Source organism: Dermacentor variabilis, chromosome 3 (assembly GCF_050947875.1).
Source record: "Dermacentor variabilis isolate Ectoservices chromosome 3, ASM5094787v1, whole genome shotgun sequence".
NCBI lineage: Eukaryota > Metazoa > Arthropoda > Arachnida > Ixodida > Ixodidae > Dermacentor > Dermacentor variabilis.
Genome location: NC_134570.1, coordinates 48,209,342 through 48,223,985, shown reverse-complemented (window position 1 = coordinate 48,223,985; position 14,644 = coordinate 48,209,342). Strand labels below are relative to the sequence as shown.

The following is a 14,644-nucleotide window of genomic DNA, read 5'->3' as shown; positions in this document are numbered from 1 at the left end:
AACATTCACGGCACCCCGCTGCTCAACTTCTGAAGTGTCCATTACGTCACGCAATCATGTTCAATCCAGTGTATGAGAGCATTAAAGAACATTTACCCTCACATCTGCGTGTCACTTTTGTATATGAAAGATGCCTGTGTGCTAGGCGCATGCCTCGCAGATAATGAACCGAACCATTATTGCGCGGGGTGGGTAGGGTGACTTTCTTTTAACTCGCCCTCGTTCATTAGAAATGCGAAGATACAATGGAATACACAAATGTTTGATAAAGGGCAAAAAAGTGTCACTGGAAACAAAGTTCACTGCACGTATGCACAAAACCTCGCGACAGGATACTTAAACATACGTCTAAGTCTCCAATAAATCTACGCATCTAAGACAAAGTCACTGTGTGTATAATGCGTCAAGCAAGCAAATAAACATGTAGCGCAATCAGAGATTCACAGAATCCTAGATCCCGCCCCCATTCCATCCACTCCATCCGATGTATCGCGTGCGACGGAAGTCGGCGCGCTTGCTCCCCGCTTTTCCCCTTTGCGCACGCAAAACTGAGCCACCATCGTCGGCTCACCCATTCCACCCTCCACCCCCTTCGCTTTCACTCGCACATACAGCATGCGGCGCGCGGTCACAACGTTATTGCTCTGAGACTTCATACGAAACATGAGGGCGACAGTGACAGCAGAAATGCGCCTGGAGTCTTCATATAATTGCTATAACAATAATATAATAATAGTATCCGGCAAACGAAGCGTGCCGTGGCCGATTACTTTTCGCAAATGAAGTAACCAACTGTCACCATGCGACAATTCGCTGCGCCGCAACAATGTATATTTTTTTTTCCTTTTATGGGGCGGGGGCACCGAAATGAAAAAAAAAAACATAAAGGAAAGTATCTCCACAATCCAATGCCTATTTTGGGCACCTAATTTGGCTACCAAATCAATATCGAAGAAAACGTGAGACACTTGGTCCACCGAGAAACATACGCATAGTGCTCGGTATTTACACCGGCCAGACAACACTTTCCGGCGAGGTTGCGCTCAAGCGAACACAGTGTAATTCATCAAGTCTTCACAGTGATGGCGGTGATCGACCATTGTTTCTTCTTCTCGTGTGTTAGCCAGAAGGCGCCCAACACTCTGCCAGGCGAAAATTCACTCGGCCAGAGAAAACCACACGCTGTTAGGGTTGGCGTCTGACACCACGTGGCAAAAGGAATCTCACCCTGCCTCGTCGAAATGAGGCGTGACTTCGCCTGCTATTGTGGGTGTCCTGATCCAGGTGCAGAAAGAACTTTCTCTCACCGGACCTTTTACCAGGCTTCGTCGAAATGAAGCGTGACTTTCTAATTCGCCATGACCGTTTCGAGTGTGCCTGTCTGCCGGAAGCCTCGCAGTGTACAGCCTCTTTTGTGTGTGTGTGGGTGTGTGTGTGTTTGAGTTTAGAGAGGCCCTTTCCTCGAATGGGACCTAGAAGAGAACTTCCACGAACCCGCAAAGCGCAGAAGAGGCGGACAGGCGTCTACAATTCCGGGAGGCGGAACGACTTCTTCCTTTCAGCAGGGTCGGTGTAACCAGAGGAGGAGGGGCCCTCTTTCCGTGCCGGTCACGTGACATCGACAGAAGCAAGATCCCGCCCACGATTGTAGAGAGCCTATTTAAGGGGCTCCTAAATGTACTTTTAAACACTTCATGCTCTTCTCATTTTCTTTCCGCTACCTTTGAATAAACCGTGTAAGTTTCGCACTAGAAAATCGTCTCGCCCTTGCTTGGTCGCCATGGTTACCGGATGCCTGCAGCCCGCCGACAACGCCACGCTACCCAATAAGTAACGTCGGTCGAGCTTCGATAGGCAGGCGCCGCTACTATTCGGCAGCAGTACGATACACTACCCTGGAGTACGCAACAACGCGCACCGAAGTACGCCGCGCGCTGGTTTCGGGGCACCACAAGAAAAACGCATGCGCTCTGGCTGGCTCTGCCAGGCTACGGGTTAGGAGGCTCAATGTGCGCTTACGAATAGAAGTCAAAGTAAAAAAGATAAGTAAGAACGTAGTTACCCTGGCTGGCTTTAGTGTCTTGACATGAACGCTTTAGCGTAGGTGAAAAAAAAATGTTGATATTTTTTTTATGCGACATGACGGCACAAATGAACCACCACAACACTTCGTCTCATCGTATCTCGCTGCGTGTTTTGTCAACTTGTCTGATAGTGCGTTGATTTGGCTTGTCTCGTTGTATGTTCCGATCTAAGACTTTTTAGTAAAGTCAATGCACCTCTGGCGTCAAATGTCTCTAACAACATTAAGCCCTGCACAAAGTTCCGGAATTGAAAATCTAAAGCACGACTTTGGAAATATCAATGCACCTTTCGCGTCAAAAGTTTATTATAACTTTATGCCCATAAAGTGTCACAATTGAAATCCAAGCACTCCTGACTCCGCGGCCTCAGCGAGATGCCCCGACGAGCCCGCAAGCTACGCCGTAGGAACTTTGTGCTCGGATGGAGCTCCTTGCGTTACGATATGTGACTCCCGGTGCATGGGCGTTGCCGCGAAATCCAGCCCGATTTCGCAATGTTCGCGCTAAAATGTCTTTTCGAGCGCGAAAAGGCCCCCCCATTCTAGACAAACTCGAGCATTATTTCCGGCGCCGGGAGTTGTTTTAGCCGGCGGCGCATGGACAGCACGACAAAATTTCGGGGGGGGGGGGGCTGAAGCCCCATAAGCCCCCCCCCCCCTGACTACACCCCTGCACATAAGAAACGGTGAGATCACTGGTATGCGATACCCTGGTCATGGCGAGAAACATGGTACGGAGCCATGGATCTGCGCGTAAACGCGATTAAGGCGCATTTTTCGATGGACACAATCAGGCCTTGTTTGCGGAGATACCAATAAGTTCGGGTGGCTGCCCGCTGAATTCTTGCGCGCACTTACGTCGAGTTACCGCAGAAGCCCAAGGACAAGTATCATCAGCGTACACTGATAGGCGAATTGTCTTGGGTAATATTTCAGCTAGGCCAACAATAGTTAGGTTAAAGAGAATAGAGCTCAATACCCCGCCCTGTGGGACGCCACCGTGACAACAACCAAATGACAAGAAGACGGTTAGCTATGACTGGAGACAGTGTTTTTATTTAACACAGCGAAACTGATACAAAACTAATAGAAACGATGCAAAACTGATAAATGCAACACTGTATGCATACCTACGACACGCAAACCACGGTGGCAAATGAGCGCACCGCACGTGTAACGTTCTGCTAAGGCGCGTGGTGTAGCGACCACTTAGCGAATTACATTTTTTAGCCCGCATATCCGTGCAATTATTGAGTAGGATGATGATAAAGCTGCAGCCGACAATTCAGGGGCACTAACCATCTGGTAGATCGGGTACATGAGTTCGGGCTGGTGGTTACCGAAGCATTCTTTACCATTCACGCCGAATCAAGGCGGTCGGAAAAGCAAGGTCTTCACAACACCCCCCCCCCCCCCCACCCTCCACCTGGCAATTGGCACCCGGGGCTTGTGTTCCAGGGACTGTCCTAAGCTTTCTTCAAAAGAGCACAATCTGCACAATACCAGTGCTTCTGCTTTGGTGCCCGCTTCATCACAATGCACGAGTAGTGGAATCATATGTATGGGCAGTGTTCCCCATCACATGCCACCATTCTTCCTGTTTCTGGGCCTCGACAGTAACAGTACACAGATCTTTTAGCACTAGTGACAGTCTATGGTGTATCTTTTCAGGTGAAGTATTGCGAAAACATTTCAGCTAGCACAACATGTGTGAAAAATCGCGTTGCCAATTCCAGAACTCCTTTAATGAATGCAGAATCTTCTATTATTCCTTCAATATGTACAGAGTTTGGCGTCCGAACGACAAAGTCGCGGTGTTTCACCGCACACACCGCCAGCTGTGTTACGACTTCGTAGAAATTCTCATGAGTCATATTTAAGCGAGGTCCTTCGGGATTGGCCTCCAGACGGAAATCTTTGTTACTCAATGGTGCTACTAGTCCTTGTGCTGCAAGTGAATAAGGGAATTTTACGTCAACAATGCCGTCACCGCAGCATAGACAGTTGACAATAGCATCTGGGGATGCTGCAAGGTGGGGTTATTTGTCACTTAAACAAACGCCGGCCCTTCTCAGTGTCACATTATTGTGGTATTGCACTGTGCATTTGCTTGGTACGTGGAGAGGAGCACTTTCATTCTTGAGTCCCCATTCTGTGGCTTCAGACGAAAATTTGTTTTTTTCTGGGTAGCAGATTCTTCTCAACAAGCTTATTGGCGGGTGGTCCACGTTTGTCCTACACACACTCTTCATAACTGAAGCTGTTACTCGTCCAGCTCTAAATGCAAAGCACTTTGCACGTTTTGACTGCTCTCTTGTTACGGCTTCGACATGCTGCACCATATCTTGTGTTATCACCATTTCTTTCGAAAACTCTTCGGCTCGGCTCACCAGAGCAGGCAAATCCTCAGAGGCGGCCTCTTCACACATTACGGTTCGAAGAAGTAAAGGCTCTTTTGCTCGTGGTGGATGAAAAAGAGAGCTATATTTTTCATGCAGAGTAATCAACGCTGGCGTCACTCCTGCATCTGCTATAGCTGAAAAGCACTGCTCTAGCTCTGCATCTGTCGCAGTTCGTATTGGCTGCAGCCTATGTGATGAAGGGGCTACATCTGCAGTAATAGTACTGTTTATAATGTTGTCCATCTTTTTCTTCTTTGCTTTTGCGGAAGAAAAGTCTACTTCCCTTAGGCTTCGGAATTCAACATTCCGGGTATGAGCTGGCAGCCATGTATTTTTCTTTTCAGTACAAGTAACGGAGTCCCTCAGCCTCACAGCTGTCTCTACGGGAAAAAGTGTAGCAGCAACATGCGAGCATGATTCGCCTACACCTGCCATGCACGTGCAATGCGCTGTCCCGACAGTTCCATCTGCTTTGCAAACGACAAACATAATAATTGACAGCGCACAGTGCAGGTTGTTCTGAAAGGTGGTTTATAACGGCGACCTTGAATGACAGTGTGTCCGCCATGCCGTCGATAGCACCGGGAAGGTAGTTCCCTTCCGAGTTAGTCATGGGAATAACTGAATCATGTATGAATGCATCATGAAGCGTGTGATTGCATTGGGTTATTCATATACTTATTGCACAGACAGAAACAAGGGGAATAACAATTAACGAGGGCGTGATTAAATAGAAATATTTTCAATAAATAGTGTTCGATGATGGGAAAGGAAAACGTAAACGTAGCTATAGCCTTATAAGTTAAGATTATACGAGCCTTCTTCGAAAGTAAAAGACGAAATAACAACGTACGGAGGCGTAAATTTGAAATTTTACATACTCTGTCAAAAAATCTTAAAAAGAAAGCAGGAAGCCATATCAAATGCATTTGCGTTAGGCTTATATCCAGGAAAAAACGTGCGCTATCATGATATTGAAAGAATAAGACGTGCTGAGTGAAATTCAGACCAAATTACGGAAGACAGCATGGCAAGAAATAGAAATCCGCATAGAACGAAGCCATAGCCAATGTCAAACACATATATTTCGAGTTGGTGCTGCTTTTCAAGGACGTCGTCATCATCACAATTCAGGGCGCCATCTAGAGCAGTATAGTGTGGCAGTTCTGCAACAAGATGTCAGCATAATCGATCGTTATTGTCCGCCATCTGAACAAACAATAAAGCAAGTCGCCATCGCCAGTACTTAGAGCTATCGCATTTCAACGGTGCACAGGTTTTGGGCTAAATAAACTAGGAAGAAGCGACATCATGGAGAGAGTTAAAACGAACAAACAGGTGTTGGTGGTGCAAGTCTAGGTATAACACTGCAACAAGGCGCAGGATGTCTTATGTATTCTCACAAAAATTGCAAGCGTGACTGAGGGCGACAGCACGACGTTTTATGAAACCACGAAGCGTCTAACAGCCTCAAGGCTAGGCATAGGTATACCTATGCTACGTCTCTGTGCATATCCACCACACTTGCACCGACCGCAATTCGTTGTGCAAACTCCGGTCACAGCTAAAGTGGTTAAATGGTTAAAAAGTGGTTGGCATCGTAAGTTACTCACTTCGCAATCCTTTCCTCGAGCTCTGGAAATCAGTGACACGAACGTGCAACAAACGTTTAAAATAAATCGTCGCGATAATTTCGGCCTCGAGTCATCGAGGTGTGTGGAGTTGACACCTAATGTGGCAGCTCTAAAATTCGTTTTCTCGCTTTCTGGGAGCTGGCATAGTAAGTGGACGCTTCGTCGATTCGTAGCACCTACGCGATGAAGGGCATAGCTGTTGTCACTTCGTAACGCATAACTGTATAACGCATAAACACGTAACGCGCATAGCTGCTATAAATTACCACGTGCGGTATCTTTACACTAGACGGCAATGTGCTTATGGCGCGCATAAGCACATTGCTTTGTTTTTCTTGCGAGAACGTTTGGCGGATGCGAAGGCTTTCCCCAATTTGACCTCACGGTTACTTGACTAAATAGAAAACAGCTGCTTAGGAGGGTTGATCTAATAGTGAAATTAACGCTGCCTTTTCGCCAGCCCTGTCGGGAATCACTGCTTTGGAGCTCTTAATTCTCGGAGTCCTTTAAAACCGGCTTACCGTAAAGTCCAGCACATAATACGAAGGCTTTTTTCTATTAATAAGAAATTGACCATGTCAACCTTGATTCTCGTAATTCATTCGAGCTTACAAAATTGATTTCTTTTAAGTTATATGGCGCTCAAAAGTAAATATCGATTTGTCATATTATACGAGGATTATTTCCCTCTTGCACTCTCGTTTTTTTTTCTCTCTTTCTATTTTAGTGGGCCTGAAATTGCCTTTCCCGGAGTAATTTCAGGACCGCATTGTATGCCGGTTTTTTACGGCATTCCGAGATCGTGCGAACGATGAAGAGTCGATCGAAGAAACTAAATTTTCCTCCCTCGCTTAACTTACACCTTTCCTTTTTTCGTTTCTTTTTCGTACATAACTAAACCCGCGATGTTAGCAAAGGAAAGACGAGAAAGTGAGAATGGCCAAACTGCCGGCACGACCTGTCGCCTACATCACCGAACGCCAACTACGACGACGACAACAACAAAAAACTGAATGAATGAATGAATGAATGAATGAATGAATGAATGACCGAGTAGATGAAACGATCTTTCAGCTGCATGCACTCCTTGGGTTAAGTCACTCGCTGTCGCCGCTGTCCTCGGCCAGAAACACCTTGCGGAAATGATCTGCCACGACGTCGGTGTCGAAGCTCCGGACGACGGTCACGTTGCGCTTTATGTGCGGCAAGTGTTGTGGAAGCCAGGCGTGCACCATCTGGCCTCGGGTGTAGTCGCCGTGCAGCTCGACGTCGGAGCGGCTTTCCACCGACCCGCTCACGCTGTCCGGAACCAGCGCGGCCAGCACGGCCAGGAAGTCTCCGAGCATGAAAGATCTGGACGATTTCTTCAGGCAGCACTCGATGGTGTGGTTGTTCACTTCGCGCAGGAACCTCGCCAGCTTCGTGTCCTCCTTGACCACGTCATAATAGACGTCCTGGAACAAAAAAAGAACAAATAAATAAAGGCACTGCATCCAACGTCTGCAGAATCGTAATTATCTGAGCAAGTTACCACATTCGTGATCTACGTGAGCTGCGACACGGTGCCCGTAAATTTTCCAAGGGTGCTCCGAGACTGCACGCCGAGGCCGACATGCGGAACAACGGAGAACCGTTCCAATTACTGGTGTTCATTAAAACTCCTTCTTTTTTGGTGCGTCGGTGCCTTTGTGTAGTTTTGTAGCTTCTTCGACCACGTGCTGCAGAATATTTTAAACGTACGCTGTACGTATTGGAACGTGAAGGAAGCAGTGCGGAAAACGAGAGCAAGTCGAAAATATCAAACATCGCTGAATGGCAAGCAATCCTTGCTGCGTCTTGACGTAATTTTGTAACTAGTAGAAACGGGAAAACTAATATAAATGAAGCGATGTGCGTCTGAGCAGCAGGATGAAGTGAAGCGTACGACGTCGGCTATGGAGTAAAATTCCAGCGCAAAGTACAGAGTTGCAGTCCCTTGTCGTGCTTTCCGCGTAACACTTCGGTGCAGGCGATGGCATACGAAACCACGTCCTCGAAGGCGTCTTAGGACAAGACACAACTTCGTGTTCCGCACCGGGACACACTTCCATAGCCACTGTCGTTCATTTTACTTCGTCCTGCTTTTTCCTACCCTTACAGGCACACAACATACTTTCATTCTCTCTTAGTTTTCCCAGTTCTACCCATATCAACCACGATCTCTTATTGGAAAAACCAAACAAGGGCTTGTGTACCACCCCTATGGGCGCGGCGTCACGTGCTCGTGGCCGCCCCGAGTAGCATACGCCATGGGGCCTCGAGTCATGCAGAGCTAAACAAATAATCACGTGGCGTTTTATTGAAAACAGTTCAACACGATGGCCGCGTGTAATATGGCTTTGGACGGGACGCCCATAAGCTGAACACTACCATATAATCCGAACGTGGTGGTCACGTGGTACCGCGCACTATTCACCGTAGCGCCAATACATCCGAGCCGGTTGACCACGTCAAGATGAGTGAGCGAAACCAAGACGGAATTCCCCCTCCCCTCCTGCGCCCCGCTACATTTCCATGGGTGCGTAAGCCGAACAACGGCCTCGACCCGTGTCGATTGCGGAGGAAAGCATAATCATGATCAGTGGAACCTTGGATCGATTGGACGAGAACTGGTAGTGGCGCGCGACCAGCTTTCGGCGACGCTGAGCCTTCAAATGGTTGGGCTGGTTCCTGACGAGGCGTTCGTGACGCTATTTGAGCGCCACCTTCAGTTTTCGTGACACACCCAGCCTTTCGTTAGCAGTCCGATGCCCCACTTCCAGTGGCACTTTTATTGCGCTTACCGCCATAAGATTAAATGTAATCAAGTATTTCTTGTTTCGTTTAGTTTCCTTGACTTTCAGAAGCAGAAAATATTCAAGGTTCCTGGGATAAACTTGTCACTGAAAGGTCTTCACAGCAAGTTCAGGTTATTCAGGTTTGTTTTGCACGCGCTCTTGTCCATCAATGCCCACTTCATGGGCGAGTTGACAAACATACGTCAGCAAGGCGCAGATACTAGGCGCATTGGTAAATTGTCTGGGCTCTCTGCTGGATGGATGGAGGATGGATGTTATGAGCGCCCCCTTTGGCACGGGGCGGTGTGTTGCGCCACCAAGCTCTTATTATTAAACTGTCTGCGACGATGCTTTGTGGCGCCACCTATCGTGCAGCCGGAGAACCAAGGTTGTTGCCTCCGAGATTTCAGTGTGCTCATTCGCGTCTTCTTTCCGTTTATGTGATATCGTTGTTTAACTGTGTTCTTTCTTTTTCTGCCATTAGACATATGACATAGAAAAGGGATCAGAAGAGACGACACGAACCAACGCAAACGCTAAAGATAAATTGGTACAGGAAGCGAAACACCAGCTCCGCGCACGTCTCGGACGCACGTATGACTCACCGAAAACTTCACCAACCAGTACGAACAGCTAGTATAACTCAAATGCCTTCACAAGTAAGATATTTGATATTCCAATCGATGGTCGAAATTTCGAATGTTTGCATTCACTTTGCTTCGACTGTTTCGCTATTCAAACGATTCCGCCCCTGAACGCTGGAGGCAGCCGTCGCTGAAGCTCCCAGCATCGCTCACCCACTGCACTGTGCCTTGAAGCACAGCTTCCCAGACCACGAAGGTCACAGGACAAGTGGCCCTCTGCAGAACAATGCGGGCCGCCTCCGGGTCGGTGGCAAAGTTGAACTCAGCGCCAGGATTGACGTTTCCTTTTCCTGCAATATATACATATGAAAAACATGGGAAAGACTTACTTCGAGAAACAGCATGAGATAGTGAAAGTTCATTCCAGCGAAAAGCACGCTGTGAATGAAAATGTGGCGATGACGTCGCTGCTGAATAGTGTAAAAAAAATGACGTCGACGGACAATACGCGGTTCACCGTATTTGCTTGCACGCGTGAAATACGTGTCGGGTGAACTGACAAGACTGATGAATCCGAACTGGCCAAATGCGTTTTCGTTAACAATTTAAGAGGCACATATATTGTAGTCGCAGAACTGAAGCCAAACTGGAGGCAAAGTACGTTCATATGTGAAATGACCCGATGCATATTATACTTGTTCCGAAGGCATTCCTGTTCTAGTTTACGTTCTAGTTAACGCCTTTTCGAACTCCATATTACAGAGACCCCACGTTAAGCGCTAGAAATCGGGTTGGTTGTGGCCGTCCTTTCCTCTGCGTCCATCGTCGTGTAGCCCGACCACTTTCTCGTCATCACTCGATCTCGCGCTCGACGTACTAGAAAGAAAGACAAAAAAGCTTTGCTCGCCCTATAGAACGCCTCTATGGGCATCGAACCGACGTGCCTGTGACAAGGGCAAGTGTGGAGGCAGAAGCGTTCACCATTAAGCTGTTGGGCAAGAACTTCGGTAATGACTAGTGACCTCTGCACGTGTGTTTAGGGTCGCCCTCCCCCCCCCCTCCCCTCAGGCCATATACTATAGCGGATATGTGCATGTTGCCGAGCACAGCTTAATTGCGATACGTCCTTGTTGCGTTGCGATACGTTGCCTTGCGTCCTCTCTTCCTTTGTTGCTGATGTAACCTTGAGAGAGTTAATAAAATATATATTGTATACGGATAAGGCCGTTGAACTCGTATTATTATTATTATTATTTATTTTAAGTTTCTCCCGGCCTGCATCATCAGCACGCCCAAATCGTAAAATTCGAGAACCCAGCTCAGATCTCGTCACACAGATCTGGTGGCTCGGTAAACTTCCTTCTATATGTATGTATATATTCTTGCAAGCAAACCCGGGGGCTCCTCCCGGCGTACCGGAAATGGTGCCTCCCAAGACGAAGATCTGCGCGACGTCGTCGGTCAGGCCAGGATCCGTGAGCATCGCGGTGGCCAAGTTCGTGAGCGGTGCCAGCAGCACGAGCGTGAGCTCCTTGGGCCGCTGCCTGATCATGTCCCGCATGGCGATTTGCGCGAGCTTCCTGGATTCCGACTGTGGCACGGCCATCGGGTACTTGCCGCTGACGCCGCCGAAGTTGTCCGGCCCGAAGTAGTGCTTCTCGGTTTTCCACAGCCCCGAGATGGGCCGGTCGGCGCCTTTGTAAACAGGAACCTTGGAGAAAAGTTCGGGCGCGTTGTTAAAGTTGGGGCACCCATGCTTCAGGCGTACAGTCACATTAAGTTCTGGGGGAGCGTTGGCCTGCGTCATCGCTTTTCGCGTATATCGACTGGCTTGGCACATAGAGTAGCACAGCAAATATAGGAAATCAAAGGGAAGACACGACTCCCAGTTCTGTGCCAACGCTTTACCATAAAAGTTTGCCTATACGCCAAGGGCATTTGACGACTTTTGGCGATGTTTGCCAAGGTGCGTTATCGCAACTTTGGCGCCGCAATGATACGCCCACTGTCTGTCTTTTCCAATATATATAGCATATATATTTTGCTCACCACAGACACATGTAATGTCATTTAAGGTCAGGGAGGTGTACGCAACAATTTGTAGATTCCGGCATACAGTAGCACCTATCTTGGAGGCCATTCGCAGCATCTTGTAGCTGCAGAGCTATGTACTTAAATAGACAAACTAATAATAGCGATACACTCTCTCAACCGGCTGCTTACAGGTTCTTCAATCACTTCGCCTTCGCTTCACTCGTGTTGCTAAAGGTGTCGGTGTTGTCGCTGGACGCTCACATATCGGCTCTGCCGACGAGCTTCTCGAGCTCTCTACGGCACGATCCTGCTCTCAAATTCAGAAACCGTTTCGATTCGCGCGCAAAACGACTGTCGTCTGTGAACACACGAACGGTGCGTATCACTGCCAGCGGCCGCGGTATCACTGTTCATCGCCTCGAGCACGCTGACCAGCCTTCTGAACAGAGACCCTGGGCGCAGCAGCAGATTGCTTTCGAGCGGCCGTCGCATGCAGCCTTCGGCCAGTTAGCACCGAGAAGATTCGATAAGATAACGAACATGCCACGTCGCAGTCCTTCGAATCCTTCGCTTACGTTCACAAAAGAACCACGACGACAGTGACGTGATGCTCACCTCAGGCCTGTCGAGGAGCTTGAGCACGCGCAGGGTGTTGTTGTACGCCACGTCCAGGTAAGCGTTTCCCGCCACCACGGTGATCGCGTCCACCGTAGCGCGCTCCGAGGTCAGGGCGAAGACGAGCGCCATGGCGTCGTCCACACCCGTGTCCACGTCCACGATGAGTCTCAGTGGACCGCCTTTCGGGATTGGCCTCGGCGTCTTCGGCCATGCTATACATAGGGGCGCGCGCCAACGGATTTAGCCAGTTTTGTACGTATACCCTCAATTTATTCAAACAGCAAGAAGGAAAAGCCATTCAACTTGCCCTTTGTGATGATGTCAAACGACGGCTCAGTTTCTGCGGGGAAGACATTCACCGCTTTGCATCGGCATCGTACGAAGCACTCAGTACGACGACGAATAAGCGTTGCGTCCGTACGGTTGTACGAAGAATAAGTTTATTCTGTGTCGTCTAAGTGTAGCGATTTGTTAGCGGCAGGTACGGCTATTGCGGCTGCTTTTATGTGAGTTTCATCAAAAAGTCGGAATTTCGAAGATTTTCTGCCTCGAACGATATACGTGTATCCACCGAACGCTCAACCGCGGACACTAACCCATGGTACCGGAAGGGACTATACTGGACTGTGAGACACAGTCCAGTATAGACTGTAAACTGCTGTCTAGACTAGCCAGGCCGATCGTACTACTGACTGACTTACTTTTTTTATTTACTCGTTAGCTAATAGATAGCGCACATCGATCGAAAACAGAGGACACACACGAGCCCAGTGCAGCAAGGAGTGGCACTGACCCCCCCGCCCCCTTTCCTCCTCCCCAAATTTGTTTACTTATTGAGAAGCATAGACTGTTGGGCAAATTGGTAATGCGTGATAAATAGAAGGAGCGCATAAAGACGAAAGCCGACAACAAGAAGGCGACAACACGCCCTCTGTTTATTTGTTACTTGTTTGCATGTTGTCAAATTAAAGGAGCGCTGTGTTCATGTGGTGTCCGTTTGTTGCTCTTGCTTTCATTTTTTTCTTTGTATTAATCCATACTGTACGGCCAAAGGGCTCTATTTAAATCTTCCAATAAATATTACGCTGACATCTTTTTCAGATCGCTCAACGCTTGCGGAGACTCAACGAGTTCGAACCCTTAAGCTATGCCCACCTGTGTCGCAACAAACAAAAGAGGTGCATGGCTTCGTGCTCCCTATAGCGTCCGCGTGAACCTGAAACGGAACATTACCTTCATTCGTCGGAACACTCGTCCGAGGCGATTTCTTCTTCGTTGTCTCTGGGGGATAACGGGTGACGCGATCGCGATCTGCAAAGCACGAGAGAATGTTGACGCCAAGCTTGTTCCTACGACGCCATCGTTTGCTTCGTGACAAAGTCCCTGCATACCACCAGTGCCTGCGTTTCCCGAGTATGCATTAACATCACGAGGATGTTTGCTTTTGTAGCTTCAGATTTTGTGGGATTCTCTCCCTGGCTAGTGGCCTTGGATGTATGGTCAGTATCAAAACTTTTTTTTTTTTTGCAATTGCCAATAAAGGAAGGTGTGGCGCTTCGTTGTGCTGTTGTATGCCTATACATACCGAAAAGTGTAGGCTTCAAGTCGGCATATTTTTCCCAAATCCAAAGGTGTTATTCTTGACACTTCCGAGGTTCCACCACAGTGCGAAATTGGCTGTCTATAGTGATCGCTCATTGGCTCACAGGACGCCCGCGTGTTCTCTGATTGGCTCAACATGCAACGTGATGGATTTTGAATGTTCGAAATAGCACCTCGAGACACTATGAAGGCACGTGTGTCGCAATGGTTGGGTCTCTACTAAAACAGCGTATCATACGATTTCTTTCTTTTCGTTTTTGTTGGGTAACGGCACATTTTGTTTTCTAGATCACGAGAACTAGCACTAAGGCGTGCAGTTATATCAAACAAGAACTGTACCGGTGGATCACTAACACCGCACGAAAGACGAGTGAAGTTTCTTATGCAGTATTTTGTACTCACTATGCGTCGGTTTCAATCGTATGTTTTCTTTTCTTAAGCTTCCTTTTTGGTCGGCTTAATACGTGTGCAGTCATTATATGATATGGTATTTGGGGAGAAGTGTCAGACTTGTCATGCAGAGTCCATTGTAGAAAAGATTTATTTTTACAGCCATGATCGTGTTCAACGTCAAACCACTTTCAGGGCGCGCCGAACCGCCCACATCACATCATTCACACGTACAGCACCGATAAGAAACGCGTATAAAGATGGCGGCGGCAGATTTCCCTTCTATAGGTAATGTAGTAAGGAGCCAGTAACCCCCACATCTAACTACCTCAACTCCCACACACACAAAAAAGAAAGATGCAATGTCTATAAATAGCCACTCAAAATTATTGTGCGAGTATACTCAAATTCTTAAATAGAAGCCCGCTGTGACATAAGGTGAAACGTCATATGGAGTAGCCGTAACTATATGGTGAGCAAA

The 14,644-nt window shown here is 48.0% G+C and overlaps 2 protein-coding genes across 2 annotated transcripts in view; both read right to left on the bottom strand.

The window, feature by feature from the left end:
• The window catches only part of LOC142574504 (pyrimidine-specific ribonucleoside hydrolase RihA-like), a 58,319-nt gene extending 53,807 nt beyond the window's left edge, over positions 1-4,512 (bottom strand). The window contains exon 1 of the mRNA XM_075683567.1: positions 4,474-4,512. Coding sequence (XP_075539682.1) covers positions 4,474-4,512 — 39 coding nt within the window. The remainder of the gene's footprint in view (positions 1-4,473) is intronic.
• A 2,684-nt stretch (positions 4,513-7,196) lies between these two features.
• LOC142574503 (uncharacterized) overlaps positions 7,197-14,644 on the bottom strand; it is an 85,852-nt gene continuing 78,404 nt past the window's right edge. The window contains exons 13-16 of the mRNA XM_075683566.1: positions 12,169-12,383; positions 10,936-11,230; positions 9,733-9,869; positions 7,197-7,573 (exon numbers count right to left, since the gene is read on the bottom strand). Of these exons, the coding sequence (XP_075539681.1) occupies positions 7,217-7,573; positions 9,733-9,869; positions 10,936-11,230; positions 12,169-12,383 (1,004 nt within the window). The 3' untranslated portion in view covers positions 7,197-7,216. The remainder of the gene's footprint in view (positions 7,574-9,732; positions 9,870-10,935; positions 11,231-12,168; positions 12,384-14,644) is intronic.